Genomic DNA, 14,365 nt, shown 5'->3' on the forward strand with positions numbered 1-14,365 from the left:
GGGTCCCAGCTTTGTTATTTCATCCCTTCCCTCCCTCCTTCCTCTCTGTCTCTGCCTCTGTGTCTCCATCTTCCTTCTGTCTCTCATGTGTGGGGTTTTTGCGGAGACAACTAGGAACTGCATAAAGAATTTGTAAATGACCTTACACACGGTGAAATAGACTTCTGGGCCCCGTTGTGGAGTCCACATGCTAAAATTGACACTCTAAATCTTTTTCGGGCAGTTTGAAACTGTCTAAGATTGAACAAGATGGTTTGGATTAGAGTCCTTTTCTAAAGCTAGGGGTTCCACGGTGAATATTGATTCATCAGGTTTTGGTAAATTTTTGTTGTTACATCAAACTTTCACTGGCACACTTGGAGCATATGAAATAGCACGTAAGACACCTCCTTAGACCAAATGGGGAAAATGTTTAATTTAGAATCTTTAGGAGAAATGAAAATGAGGGATTGATCTCTTATAAGCTGACTTTGGAGGCACTCTGAAATGAACTCTGGTGCTTTTAATGGAAACTAGAGAGAGCCGGCGACCCCCTGCTGTGAGCCCCACTTTGAGCCTGAAAAAGTGACCTTTACTTCCTCCTTTGTGCTGGGTTTTGTGTAGGGCAGTGATATTCAAAGAGATCCACAGTGAAAACATATTGATAAATTGTATATCCTACTTCATTAAATTAAAAATCGTACTGCTAATTATCTCAGGTTGTTAGAGATAAGGCAATTAATTTCCATTTAAAAATGGTTTAGAAATTTCTAGTGCATTTCTACCTGCGTTTTCTCACTTCTCTCTGGAGTTGTGTTTGTTTAACCTGAATTTCAAGAACTTTCAGTTTAATTTAGAGCGGATAGCCTTTTGTAAAAGAAATGTAATTTGCTGGGAAAAAAAAAAAAAAGTAAAACATTGAAAATAAATAATTTAAACTTATTTAAGGGCTGCAGAAAAATCTGACTGTAGTGTTTAAAATGAGTTTTCCTATATTTTGCTCCCTGATGGATGTGAGCATTTTCTGCCTGATTATGCATAAAGATGTGCTGATTTTGTAGGCCTGAAAACGAGGAAGTTGTAAGCCTCTGTGAGGTTCTACTGACGACACCCCCCCCTCCCCCCTGGGTTTGCATGAGGACATTGTGGATGACAGAACGGACACCAAGCAGTCCTTGTTGGGCCTGATACCCGCTAGGAGAGCATATCCACATGGACCTTGTTACGTGTTCTGTTACGTTGGGCATTTTGTCCTCGGGATCCTACAAGGTTTGGGTTACAGGATAGCTCAGCTCTCTGTCCGTCACCGATTACAATGGAAATCTAGAACTTTTCTTGCTGATTTGGTCCAACTAAAGAACCCATTCAGAATATCAAGTGGTATTCTTCTCTGTGATTATTTTAGTTACTGTCAGTAGCAATCACTGTCACCAAATCATTGATACATTTGTACTTCCTTTACCCTTCTCAGATACAACTGAACTTGACTTCAGCTGACCCATTTGAAGCTGGGGTGACCAAAGTAAATTCCCAAAGTACTGAAGCTGCTAAGAGATTAAGCTGCGATTTAAGGAGCCTGATTTTTGAATTTATATTCTGTGTACTATGAACTTGGTTTTGAAAAGTGAATAGAGATGATTTTTTAAGAATTTTTATAAGACGTTACTTCATTTTAATTCATTACAGCTGATAATTTTGGGGTGTTGTAGACAGAACTGATCTCAGAATGCAAGTCCTTTAGGGAGAATTTCCCATTAACCTGGAAACCACATGGCCTTAACATGGAGAGTCAGCCATCAGGATGTCTGCACCCATTTCTCTCTGGAGCCAGCATCGTATGAGGCTCTGGAATACGTTTTCTCTCTCTGTTTGCATCTAGATTTGTAGCTCTTGTTTCCCCACCAGCTAGGCGGGAGAGACTTTTCTAAATTTAGGAAAAAAAAAAAAAAAAAGTTATATGGTAAACTGGATGGTGTCCTCAGTGGGAAAATCAACAATAGCTCTTCAGCTGTTGTTGACAAATAGATATGTATGGATTGCAAACACTGGGTATTCCTGTGGGGATTAGCGTAATTTTACTTCCTTGGGTCTAAATGGCATAAATATAGCTTTAAAAAGAAGTCCGATGGCCTTTGTAGAAACCTCAGTAGGACAGGTATGTTTTTCGGAGTGTTATGAGTAGACACGTGGATTTTGCTACCGTATACAGTTTTAATTTTGAATTTTTCACGTCCACATAAAACTTCACTGCTAAGAAGGCAAGAGGAGATACTGTGTTCGTGACAGCATCTTGCCTTGCTGAGTAAAAAACTGAGTTCATATTGTAACTTTGTATTTATCTATTTTATAAAAAATGAAAAAAAATCTTTGAAAAATAATAGGAACACAAAAACTATTCCTGGGTTGCTCTGTCTCTTCACTTTATGATGACAAGAGATCAACACTTACGAGAATATCCGTGTAAATCATTGTTTTGGTCCAGTTCCTACATTTTTCTTTAAAGATGGAGATGTCACTTTTGTTGCACAGTTGCTGGCCAAGCATGAAGTCTTCTAAAATCGGGAAGAAGGTAGAAGAAAATGATCTAAACTTAGACTTTTTACTTAAGTGATGAAGTGTAAAAGACCATTTATATTTGAGGAAGTGACTTAGGAAATGGCCTCTGATGACGGCCAGAATCAGGAAAAGTCCTCCAAAAGAGTATGTAAATTCGGAGTGTGTCTGCCTCTCCCAGGGTTGCTGAATAAACGGCAGTTACTGTTAGCAGTTTGAGAGCCAGTGTACAGGGGTGCACACATGAGCGAGTCCAGACACACAATAGTTGTGTAGTGCTGGACCTTCCTGGGGCACCTGAAACCCAGCTCTGGACCTGTTTTGAAAGCACAAACTGTCTCCAGCTCTGTTTTCTGTATTATTTTCTGATTTCTAATATTTCGCATCTTTTTTCCTGCCTCACTTCGAGACAGGTGGCTCCATGATGGCTTTTACAAACAGTCTCACGGTTCTTTTTCATTCTGTATTAAATCCCTCCTCACTAAGAATGTTTTCAGACTGCAGGGTTTTCAGCTGTTTTTTGAAGAGGCTTCCTGAGTTCCCCCTGACCCTTCCTCTTTTGCATATCAGTTCCTGCCCCTAGAAAAAAAATGTGAGGACAGAATTGCTCATGGGAGCTAATTTGCCCTCAAAAAGCAGGTTCACAGCCGAACAAACCACTGGAGGAAGAGTTCTCTGTAGCTCAGTTTAAAAAAAGTGTGTGTGTGTGTGTGTGTGTGTGTGTGTGTGTGTGTGTGTATGAATGGCTCAGTTAAATATGGGGGAGAGGGTGTGTGAAAGCCAAATTGGATTCCCTGCCATCCTGTTTAAATCTTGTTTTTCATTGTTATTTGTACCAGCCCTAATCTCTGTGGAATAATCATGAAAATGTGTAGATTGGCAGCTAATTTTTGAAAAATGAAAAGACTCAGAAATGGAGTAACTGGGCTCCGAAGTTGTTACGTTCTCCCGACCTGTTTTGTCAAGTTGTTAGGAAAACCTCTATGGTCCCCAGAACCAGACACAAAGACCCTGCATACTGCCTTTGCTTTCTCTTGGAAAGTTTCCTTTTGTAAGAGACAGTGTAATTCACAGTGATAGGGTAGATTTGCAAAAATAAAATCTACCAGTCTGAAGATCAAAAGACTTTCTCTCAGCAGGAATAATGGGTTTTATTAAAGAGGTCTGTGACCTGAGACATTTTAAATAGATTATAGGCTTGGCCCGTGTTCCCCCTTCAAAATAAGCGTCATTGAGATTATAAGGAAATAACCCCAAACGTAACTCTAGTGTAACCTCACTCATCAGGGAGGAAAATAACCAATAGCATCCATTTGTTTGACCAAATAACCAGAATTTAACTATATTGTAGAAGTTTTGTGATGAAGTTTGCCTTAATTGCAGGGTATTACAAAGAACATGCTTATTTTCTGTGAAGGTACAGGTAACACCCATTCCTTATCCATTTATACATTTAAAATTTGGGACCGCCTCCCAAGTGGTCCTGGGTTCAGATCTCAGCTCTGTTGTCTGTTTAGATGTGTGGCCTTGGGCAGAATACTTCTTTCTTAGCCTCGGTTTTCTCATCTACAAAATGGAAAGAATAATATGGATTATGTATAATAAGAAGAATACAGTTTAATCGTAAGGATTAAAGATGCACACTTAGCAAATGGGGATTGAATACTAGATCTACAGTGGGCACTCTGCCGGGCACTCAGATAAGGCAAGAGGACAACGTGGGTGGTGTCCAGGCCTGTGGGGATTATAGCAGTGAAATGCCAGGCGCGTGGTAGTTGCTTCAAGAAAGCGAACTAACCCCGGTATCATTTCCTTTCCCTCTTTTTCTGGCATATATAAGGCACTCAAGAAAGGCTATGAAGTATTTCTGGACAGAAACTCACCCATGTGGTTCATTTGTTGTGCTGTGTACTTAATTCTTTAATTGCCATTCATCAGGGTGGCTTGGAGAGTCATCAAATTGTGGTTCATGGCAAGCATCTGGCTTTTAATTTTGACTTCATTCATCCAGACTCACCTTTCTGGGTTATGGAAAAGCCCTGGCACCTCAGGGAAAGTGCTGTGAGGGGAGGCGGCTGAGGAGGGTCTGGGGACCCCTGCTCTCCCCGGCCCTTCCCACCTGAGTGGTCCTCGCAGGCTCTTGCCGAGCCGTTTTTCAAGCTGCTTGCTCTCCGGCAGGTAGAAATGGGGCCGCTCGTCCTGGAGACGTGCCCGGGCTCCTCTCTCAGAAGCCACGACTGCCCAGGGCTGTTGGATGCTTGTCCCCGGGGAGGCGTCCAGGTTCCAGCCCCTGTGGGTACGGGAGGAGGAAAAGAAGGCGAGGTCAGGGAGGGGCTTCCAGAAGGTCTTGCTGTCCCCCTGGCCTGGCCACCGTGGAAGCAGGATGCTGTGGGCCTGCTTCCGTCCTGTGCTTGGTCCTCACTGTTCCCCTGTTCCCTAGACTCCAGAGGTACGGTGGGGAGAGAGATGGGCAAGTCCCGAGCAGCAGCAGGGGAGTGACGGTCCTGACCGCAGGCTGTCCCTCCTGAAAGGACAGGCCCCGCTGGCTGCCCCTTATCTCTGCATCTGTTTCCCCTTGTGCGGGGTTCAGGGCTGCTCACTCCGAAGAGACAATAAAAAAGTTCACGTCTGTAAGAGCTGCCCGGTGACGGTAATTTCCTGAGATTGGTGTGTTTTCTGCCATCAATATGTTGGCTCTGGCCTCAAATCACCGGGGCTCCCTGTGCAGAGCAGAATATGGCAATGTTCCCGTGAAGTAAGTGTTCCCTCTGGCATCTCCCTTTACAGGCCTGCTGGCCTTCGTTTGGGTTTAGGTGAAGGTTTGTGAAAATAAGGTGTTAAGTCACTTTTGTGATAAACTCCCCTTCCTGACTGCAAGCTCTTTTGTACTGAGATCAGATCAAGCCTGAGTCCCATTTTCCATTTGACACTGGGCACTGCTTCCACGAGTCTAAAAAGAAACCCAGAGCCTGGGCCGTGCCTGTGTTCCCGGAGATGGGGTTATTTCACTGTCCCCTTCGAGACCCTTCCAGGCTGCCCCTTGGCAGCTTCTTGGTCTTGGAGGGGGTGGCGTTTCCTCTCCCTCAGACAGTTTTCCATCGTCGGATTATTCCTTAGTCTTTGCCTAAAAGCAAAGTCACTTTTACAAAAAAAACTCACTACTTTTTAGTCCCAAGAGATGCAAATTTCGACTTTGGGGAAGTTTGAGGGAGCTTGTCAAGCTACGCCCCGAACCACTGTGTGATGTCAGACAAGACAGGCCACAGAATCACAGGGCCAGCGTGGACTGTGCCCTAATGTCTTCCGAATCTCAAAACGATGGTGCCAACAAGACATTCGTCCAATCAAGGGGGGGCAGCCCGGAAGCACAGCCCCAGGACTGCAGTGGCTGCAGGCCCACACGTAGTGGGTCTGTGTAGGGTTGGTAGAGAGTGCATTTGGAATTCTAAGTGAGTCTGAGGACCTAACAGTTCCACATGGGGGTTGCAGACATTCAGTGAAAATGGAACCAGGCCTGTGACAGGGATCCTGCATCCTCTGATCACTGGGGTCGGCTGCCTACCACGCCCACTGTCCAGAGCACCAATGGACACTGAGGCAGGGCTGGATCCAGGAGGGTGCCCTCGCCCTGCCCCCTCGGAACACACAGGCACACGCGCCCGCCCGGCAGAGCCGGGCCTGGGCCTTAGCCACTGGCCCAGAGCATCCTTTTGCTGCTTTGTGACACGTTCTCACATCTCCCCACCTGAAGAGACCGATGCGCCAAGGGGAGCCGGGAGTGGGTAGATTTTGCCCCGACAGTGAACCCAGAGGGTCCATAGGGTCCGGTGGGCTGGAAGGCACCTTCTCCGGCAGGGCTGGGGTGGCCATCAGCTGGGCCTTACGAAACATTTTCTCTTTTTACTCGGAAATTACTTGAATATACAGTAGGGTATTGAGGAAATCAGTCCCTGCCACCGAGCAGTGCGTAGTCATTAAAACAAGAATGCCAATGCATATTCGTCAATTAAAAAGATACGTGCAGTATTAAATGAAAAAATTGTTTTACAACAGTTTATTTGGAATATGTTTAGTGTCCTGTTCTTCTAAAAAGTTCTGTGTGTACACACACACACACATACACACACAGAAAAAATGTAGTAGTCCTAAGCAGTGGAAATGATGGGCATTTACTTGCCTCTGTGTTAAAACAGTTGTAAAATATGTATCACTCACATAGCAGAAAAAAAGTTCAAAGTCAACAAAATAAAAATTGGGAGTTAGAGTATCATTTGTTGCTGCAACATTTGGGTTCTATCTACTATACGTCGCCCCGTCAATACGGGGACACTTTAGAACTGGTTTGTGATATTTCACTGTAAAATACCGTGTTTGTCTTCAGAAAGCTGAATCTTGTATTAATGCCGCTCAGTGAACACAAAGGTTTTTCTCATTTGAGTCTGCCTTGTTTCTTTAGAATTGTTTCAGCACGTTTCAGAAGAATCATAGGTTTTTTACCTTTTTTACTGTTAAAAGGATGTGAGACTTTGGACACATTGCTTTTTGGTGACCCTAGACAGGTTTCGTGTTTGCTTCTGGGACTAGTTTGTCAGGCTTTGCTTTTGGTGGACCCTCAGTCTTGGGGCTGAAACATAAGTGGGCCATGGGGCCTTTTTCCCTTCTGGGGTCACGGGCTGTACCCCTAAGGCCCACACTTGCCTTGGAAATTCGAGTCACAGCTCAGACTGGTGCAATGGCTTTTTCAGGAATAGATGCAAACCCTTCCCCATCCAGAGCCAGTGCTGGTCGTCCGTGACTCTTCGTGACTAGCGCCGCCAGGACTGAAACCGAAAATCTGTATTCCGAATGCACCATGACGGCTGTTACGTACACACACACATGGCCTCTGTCTGCTCAGAGCTGTAGCCTCCCCTGAGAGGGCCAGGCCCCCTGAACCTTCCATCACTGTGCAGGCATCTGCTGAGAACAGGCCTGAAAGCGCAGACACACACATCTGAACGGGAGAGACAGAGGTGGTCCCCCAGAAGGAAGTGAGCTGATTTCGAGTCAAAACAGGCTCCGTTGGCTGGTTGGAGAAGGCGCTCTTCTGAAGGTTGTCCAGCAGGGCATAAACACGCAGACTTGGTGGAGGTCATCTGCCAGTGGGCCCCAGCTTTCCTACCCATGGAGACTCCAGATGTCACCTATCAGGGCTACCTGAGACCTGTGAGGTGCAGGCCAGGACCTTGAGTGCAGAACGCAGCCATCCCTCCCTCCTGCTCGGCTGACGTGGCCTCTCCCCGGTGTTTGTGGTGGCCGCGAGCAGAACGGTCCCCATCGCCACCCAAGGGCAGCTCCTCCAGGCTCGCTTTCTCTCTTTCCACCCGCCTGAGGAGCCAACCACGTGTCAGCAGAACAGGAAGGTCTGGGCACTCTCCGGGTCCGGTCTGGCAGCCGTCGTGAGGTTTCCTTCTCCCCGCGTCAGAGCCTGGCAGGGTCTCAGGCAGGGGCCCTGAAAGAGCGGGGGACAAAGCCAGCGGCGCGAGGCCCATCTGCCAGGCTGGAGGTGTATTTATTATTGATGGACGGAGCACGGTGGCTGCTCGTATACGCAGCCCTGCCTGGGTAAATGAGACATTCTTCAGCAAATTGCTTCGTCTTTTGATTACTGATTGTACGCGTGTCACCAAGCTGACTCAAGGTTCATCGATGCATGCTCAGTAAATTAGAAAGAACGTAACTGTGGATCAGCCCGGAGAATGAATTCTGTGCCTACAATGACCCAGGGCCATTTAATTTTCTGCTTAATTTTGTTGCAGTCAGTTTGCATTTTGGGTTATTATGCGGTAGGAAATTAACAATAAATAACAAATTTGGTCCTCCTGTCCTTGTAATGATATTTTTATAAATCTTTGTAATGCTGTTTTTCAAAGGATCAAGGTCTGTGCCAGTCTGATACTCCAGCGAGTGTGTGAGGAGGAAAATGCATTATTCTTGGTAGATAGCCTCGTTGTTAAAGAGCTCAGCCCTTATCTCTCTCTCTCTCTCTCTCTCTCTCTCTCTCTCGTATCTTATGAGTAATTTGCTTTCAACTAAAATCCCTTCCTCTCTTTCTCAGATAACCCGAGGACCATGGATGCTGATGAGGGTCAAGACATGTCCCAAGTTTCAGGTGAGAGCTGGTGAGATGCCCATATGGGGAGTCCAGGAAGCCCACTCCAGTGGGCACCCAAAACCAAGGTGCTTGCCGGGGGGGCGGGGGAGGTAGAGGGCTGTCCTGCCAAAGGAAAGGCCGAGATGGAATTGGTATCCATGTTTCACTTCAGCTCTTAGAGATTATCCCAATGTGGCAACCAGGACAGAAAAATCTCCCTCCCAGATAAAACTGGTCTTCCTGTTACATCTGCAAGCAACTTGGAAAGGATATAATCTATGTTGATACTCTGGGGAAGCAGAAAGGACGGGTGATCTGCCCTAGAGTCCAAACACAGGCCAGTGAAAGAGAGAGAGAAAGATGGAGGGAGGAGGCGGAAGGGAGACAAGGAGAAAGTAGATTGGAAAACAGAGTTTGGGGCACAATTCAGGATACTTGCTAAACGTGGCAACAACGCTGCCCCAGTCACCATAGGTTTATTTCAAGCCCTATTGGACATAGCTCCTCCCATCCCGGGAGACCCAGGGCCTGGGGCAGTCCTGGGAGATGAGGCCCAAGGTTGGATCACGCTGTCCTGCTGGGCGATGCCCGTGCGCTGGACCCCCAGCCGGTCTAGCCAAGCCTGCCCAGCTCCATATTCGTGGGCCCAGGAAGCCCACTGTCTGGCTAGTCCTGAACCTGGATGGGTCCGCAGCAGTCGGGTTTTCAATATTTTATATTCTCCAGTCTCAGGCCCATGGTCGGTCCCAGGTAAGCCTCTCTGCTAGAATGGCCCATGCGGTCCTCTGGGCATGGCCAACCTGCCCCCACTGGTTTCCAAGTTGTGAGTGAATTCTGCGTCTGGGCCTCGGTCCGTCCTGGTGATGGAGATCAGGGCTGAGTGTGTGGCTGCCACTCCCGGGAGATGAGCAGGAGGGGAGATTCAAGTCCCCTCCACCTGGAGACGGCCTCCTGCAGCCCACGGTCCCCCCTGCTCTGTCCCTGCCACTCCTGTCATTTAGAAAGTCTGGGTTGAACTCTCCAGGCTGTGAAGTACCAGCAGACTCCTGGCTTTTCAGCTGTGGCATGTAGGCAGTTGATGGACAGTTGGAGGACGTGAACATCGGTCAACATGTTTGGCCTTATCTGTAGAAACGAAAGTTGTGTTGGAGGAATCAGCCCAGGAGACATGCTCGCACACAGGCACAGGGCGTTTCTGCCGATGCTCGCTGCAGCGTTGGTGCTGATACCGGAAAACTTTGGTCCCTCCATGCCCTTGTTCGTTCGGCTCTGAACAGTGAGGGCCATCGGAACATAGTCATGTGGAAAGACATCCAAGATGTATGTGAAGGTGAGAAAAGCGTGTTTCAGGATGATATGCAGAGTATGATCCCATCCTTTGAAATGAAAACGTATCACACACAGACACACACACACACACACACACTTTCCACATGCCTGTATATACGTTTAGGAAAATTCTGGAGTGATACTTATTAAACATGCGCTTCCTCTTGGAAGACTGAGGTTGGAAGGAGGGGATGGGTTAAAGAAGAAGGGGACGGAGACTTTGGCTTCTCATCTTCTACCTTTCAGCATTATTTGGATTTATTTCCCTTAAACACACTTTGTTTCTTAAATGTAAGTAGAACAGCAACAACAATAAAACTATTTAAAAAAACAAAAATGTTCGCTCTCTGGAGCCTCTCCTTCGGCTTGGCCAGGATCTGATAGCTGCTGGTAGATGCAGTCTGAGCTGAAGGAGAGGTGAGCCCCATTCCCTGGAATTGCAGACCATGGCTAGAGGTGATGAGAGGGCCAGGAACACGGGATGTTAAACATCCCAAAGGCGCAAAGAGACCCCTTCATGGTTCCTGATCCTCTGTGTTCCCTTGTCACCTTCGTCTTGGGTGGCTTCCAGATTGGCGTCTTACATGATGCATTGAGGAGGAGAGCCCTTGGGTCCACGCAGACTCTGCTGTCCCAAAGGCAAAGCCGAAAGCCTGAGCCTGGGCTGGCATCTCTAGAAAGTTTTGTAGAATGGCCAGTCAATATTCTGATCCCCTCAGTTGGTAACAAACATAACAAAACCCTCATTTTCTTCTCCTATTTTTCTTGCCCTTGACATTATGCTAAACACTCAATTTGTCTGGAAGTGGCTAAAGAGAAGGTTGGCAGGGGGTGGAGTCAAGAGTGAGGTTGGCCTGAAAAAGCCAACTCTTCTTTGGTTTAAAAAAGATTCAAGATTTGGTCTGAAATTTACTTTGGTATACTCCTAGCAAAGGAAACGCTACCTGTAGTACTTTACACAAATAGTCCTTTGGATTGTGTTGAGCTTGGAGCATTCTAAACAGAGATTAGAGCATTTAAAGAGTTGTGCCCTTTTTAAAAATATTTTTTAAATTTTATTTATTTATTTTTTGGCTGCATTGGGTCTTCATTGCTGCACGTGGGCTTTCTCTCGTTGCGGCGACGGGGCTACTCTTCATCGCGGTGCGCGGACTTCTCACTGCGGTGGCTTCTCTTGTTGCGGAGCACGGGCTCTAGCGCGCGGGCTTCAGTGGTTGTGGCTCGCGGGCTCTAGAGTGCAGGCTCAGTAGTCGTGGCGCACGGCCTCAGTTGCTCCGCGGCATGTGGGATCTTCCGGGACCGGGACTCGAACCCGTGTCCCCTTCATTGGCAGGGGGATTCTTAAGCACTGTTCCACCGGGGAAGCCCAAATTGTGCCATTTTTACTAGAGATTTGAAGCACACTTTTTCTACTTCTTGCTGCTTCTCCAATACAATCCTTGTAACGATCACTTTTCCTTTTTGATTTCTAAAATGGAGGAAGGTGGCAGTAAGTTGTAGAATAAGGATGTACATTTAGCCAAACAGAAGTTAAATTTTTGATTTATATGGGGGATATGTTCTGAATCATCCCCTTTCCCCACAAAATTATTCCTTGTTATATGCTGCTCCCAAAAAAGAAAAATAGATTTTTGTCTAAGTTGAACCCTACGAAGTTGCCACTATCATAGGTAAAAAAAGTTCCAACATCAGCAACTGCATGGGAGTCCACCTAATCTATGTGCACTACTCCCTTGAAAAATAGAGAAGTACTTAATACCTAACTCTTTTTTCAAACTACCTGTTTCTTTCTTCCCTGGGATTTATCCTAAATGTGGACTGAGCCCTGGTTTACAGGGTCTTGCATATAGTAGGCACTCAATAAATATTTACCCACTTGCATCCACCAGAGTCGGGAAATGCTGTTGCATAGGCTTGGTGGAGAGTATGTCTAAAGCAAAGCCATCCTTTCCTTTAGGGCACATCTCCTTCATTCTTTGGGTAAGTTTTCTATTGCTTTCTCTGTCTCTTTTTTCTTTGGCACACTTTCCAAATTACTAGTTATGCGTGTGGTTTATGGTTTGTTTCGGGTTCTAAGGGGAGAGGCAGCCTGCGGGAAGACAGGAATTGTGAGGCCCATATCAGCACCTCATCTGTGCCTCCAGCTCTGAGACCTGAAACCGTTCTCCATGCCTCCTGGACCACTGTGTGTCCTCTGCAAAATGGGGGACTGGAGCCAGTTGAGCTTAAGGATGCTCAGGCTCCTGGGGCCCTATGGGATGTTTTCTCAGTGGTTGTTTGTAATGTTCTTTGGAACAAGGAAACAAGAACTATGCTCTGTAGACATCCATCGCCTGCCTGGGAAATGAGGCTCGTCTACGTTGAAGTGTCAGTGCAAATGTTAATCAGAGTAAGTCACATTGATTGAGTGCTTGAGATTTAACAAACACCACCCTCGGCATTTTTCTCCTTTCAACTTTACAAGACCCCCATGAAGAAGATGCAGGGACTGTCTTCAATTCACAGGGAGCTGAGACTCACAGTTTCAATAACCAATCAGAAGTCCCACAGGAGCCAGACATGGCACTGAGTAGGAGCTTCCCCACTATTCTGTAGAGTCTATTTCCTGAGTTGTTATTTCCACCGAGGAATTACGTTCTCCTGGGTAACTGTGCATAGTAAAAACTCATCCACTAGGGAGAAGGGGAATCGCAGAACTTTGTTGGGTGAATTATAATCTACTTGAGGAATATTTGCTTGCTGTTGATAAGCTAATGATACAATTTTCTCATCTAATTTGCCCAAAATGCTTCTCATAGGTAAAGCTTTATTTGAAACACGGGTAGTAGGTAACTTACATAGAAATTGGTAAGAAGTTTCTTCCATTTTTCTAAATAGGTAAAATGACCTCTCACCTCCTAAATTCTTCCATTTCAGTACTTGATTTCTCACTGTCTGCAGCTCTGCGTGTCTGTGTGACACTGTACGTGCACTTGGGGGACACATGGGCACTTGGTGCTGTGCACACCTCTTTCTATAGGATGTTATATTTACAAAATAATACCATAAGCTTACTTAGCATATTAGCATCCATGCACTTTATTATCTTATCCTCACAACAACCTGTGAGCTAAGCCAAAATCATGTTTTTTAGCCTCATTTTACTCTTGAGGAAAGAGTCTTAAAGAGGTGACTTATTATGGAATCTGTCTTGTAATTGGTCAGATCTGAGCTGTACCCTGTGTCAACTAACTTCTAGTCACAGTGTGTTAATATCTGCTATGTGTTGGCTTGATTTAATAACTTCATTTTCTTATCTTTTATCATGGTGTTGTATTTTATACCCGGTGTTGTATTTTAAGCGGTTAACTGGGTAAATTGGTTTAAAATCAACACATAAAAATATGTTTGCTCCCCATGAAGGTCATGATGAAGTGGTGGAGGTTCATCGTGGAAATCTCCAGCAGGGGAAGGATCCCAGGGTCGCTGAGTACCAAGGCTCAAGCCAGCGATTAATGCCTCAGTAGCCGCTGCTCAGACTTGGGGGCTTTTAGGCAAATCAGATGAGCTCTTAAAATCCATCACAGAGTGCAGGCGAGGTGAGGCTGAATTCCAGCAGGGCTCGTGACAGGTACGCAGCTGTCTCACCTCGCTCTCTTCCAGTACTGACTTTTTACCAGATGCCCCTGCACATGCCGAGACTCATGTTTTATTCTCGCTGCTTCTGCGTGGGGAGCTCCTATGGATCGACCCGACCCAGGGTATTTAGAATCATGGTCCCTACTGTTTCCATTATTCCTTTTCCTCCCCCGTGTAGGAAGCAATGAAAGCGCTGAGATGCTGCAGGACTGCTGGGCTGTAGCTCGGCACAGGAGCCCAGCCAGGCGGAAGTGCGCCTAGGGTCTCAGCAAGTTCTCCCAAGAAACGAATCAGCGAAATTTGCAAAAAGATTATGTGGATGCATTTTTCACGTAAATGGAGGAGAGAGACCACATCCCTTCACTGGATAAATCCCGATTCTTTATGATGCTCCCTTGGTTTCCTCGTGCCCGGGCATCTAAATTGATCCCAGAGTTCTCCAGTGTTATCATCAGGAAGCTCAGAATAAAAAACAACACAAAACATGAATACAGTCTAGTTTCTCAGTGTCCCACTCCCAGCCCGTAGCCATGACGGCTGGTTAATCAGAAAGGCAAACGTGCACACCCCACGCTCTGTACCTTTAATGATCCGGTCAGTTTGTTAGGCCAGAGTTCCCATGGTCCGTTCTGTGGAGGCTCCTTGGGGGTCTTCGCAGAAGCAAGTGGCCTGGGCCTCTGGTCCTTCAGCCGGAGGCTGAAGATGGGCACAGAAGACGGGTTTCGTATATTGAAGTTCTGTGTAAGAACTAGA

At 46.3% G+C, this 14,365-nt stretch overlaps 1 protein-coding gene across 15 annotated transcripts in view; it reads left to right on the top strand.

The window, feature by feature from the left end:
- The first annotated feature begins 8,643 nt into the window (after positions 1-8,643).
- The window catches only part of IKZF1 (IKAROS family zinc finger 1), a 73,236-nt gene continuing 67,514 nt past the window's right edge, over positions 8,644-14,365 (top strand). For all 15 annotated transcript variants that reach the window (XM_065884283.1, XM_065884298.1, XM_065884284.1 and 12 more), the window contains exon 1: positions 8,644-8,683. In XM_065884283.1, the coding sequence (XP_065740355.1) occupies positions 8,644-8,683 (40 nt within the window). The remainder of the gene's footprint in view (positions 8,684-14,365) is intronic.

This window comes from Phocoena phocoena, chromosome 9 (assembly GCF_963924675.1).
Source record: "Phocoena phocoena chromosome 9, mPhoPho1.1, whole genome shotgun sequence".
NCBI lineage: Eukaryota > Metazoa > Chordata > Mammalia > Artiodactyla > Phocoenidae > Phocoena > Phocoena phocoena.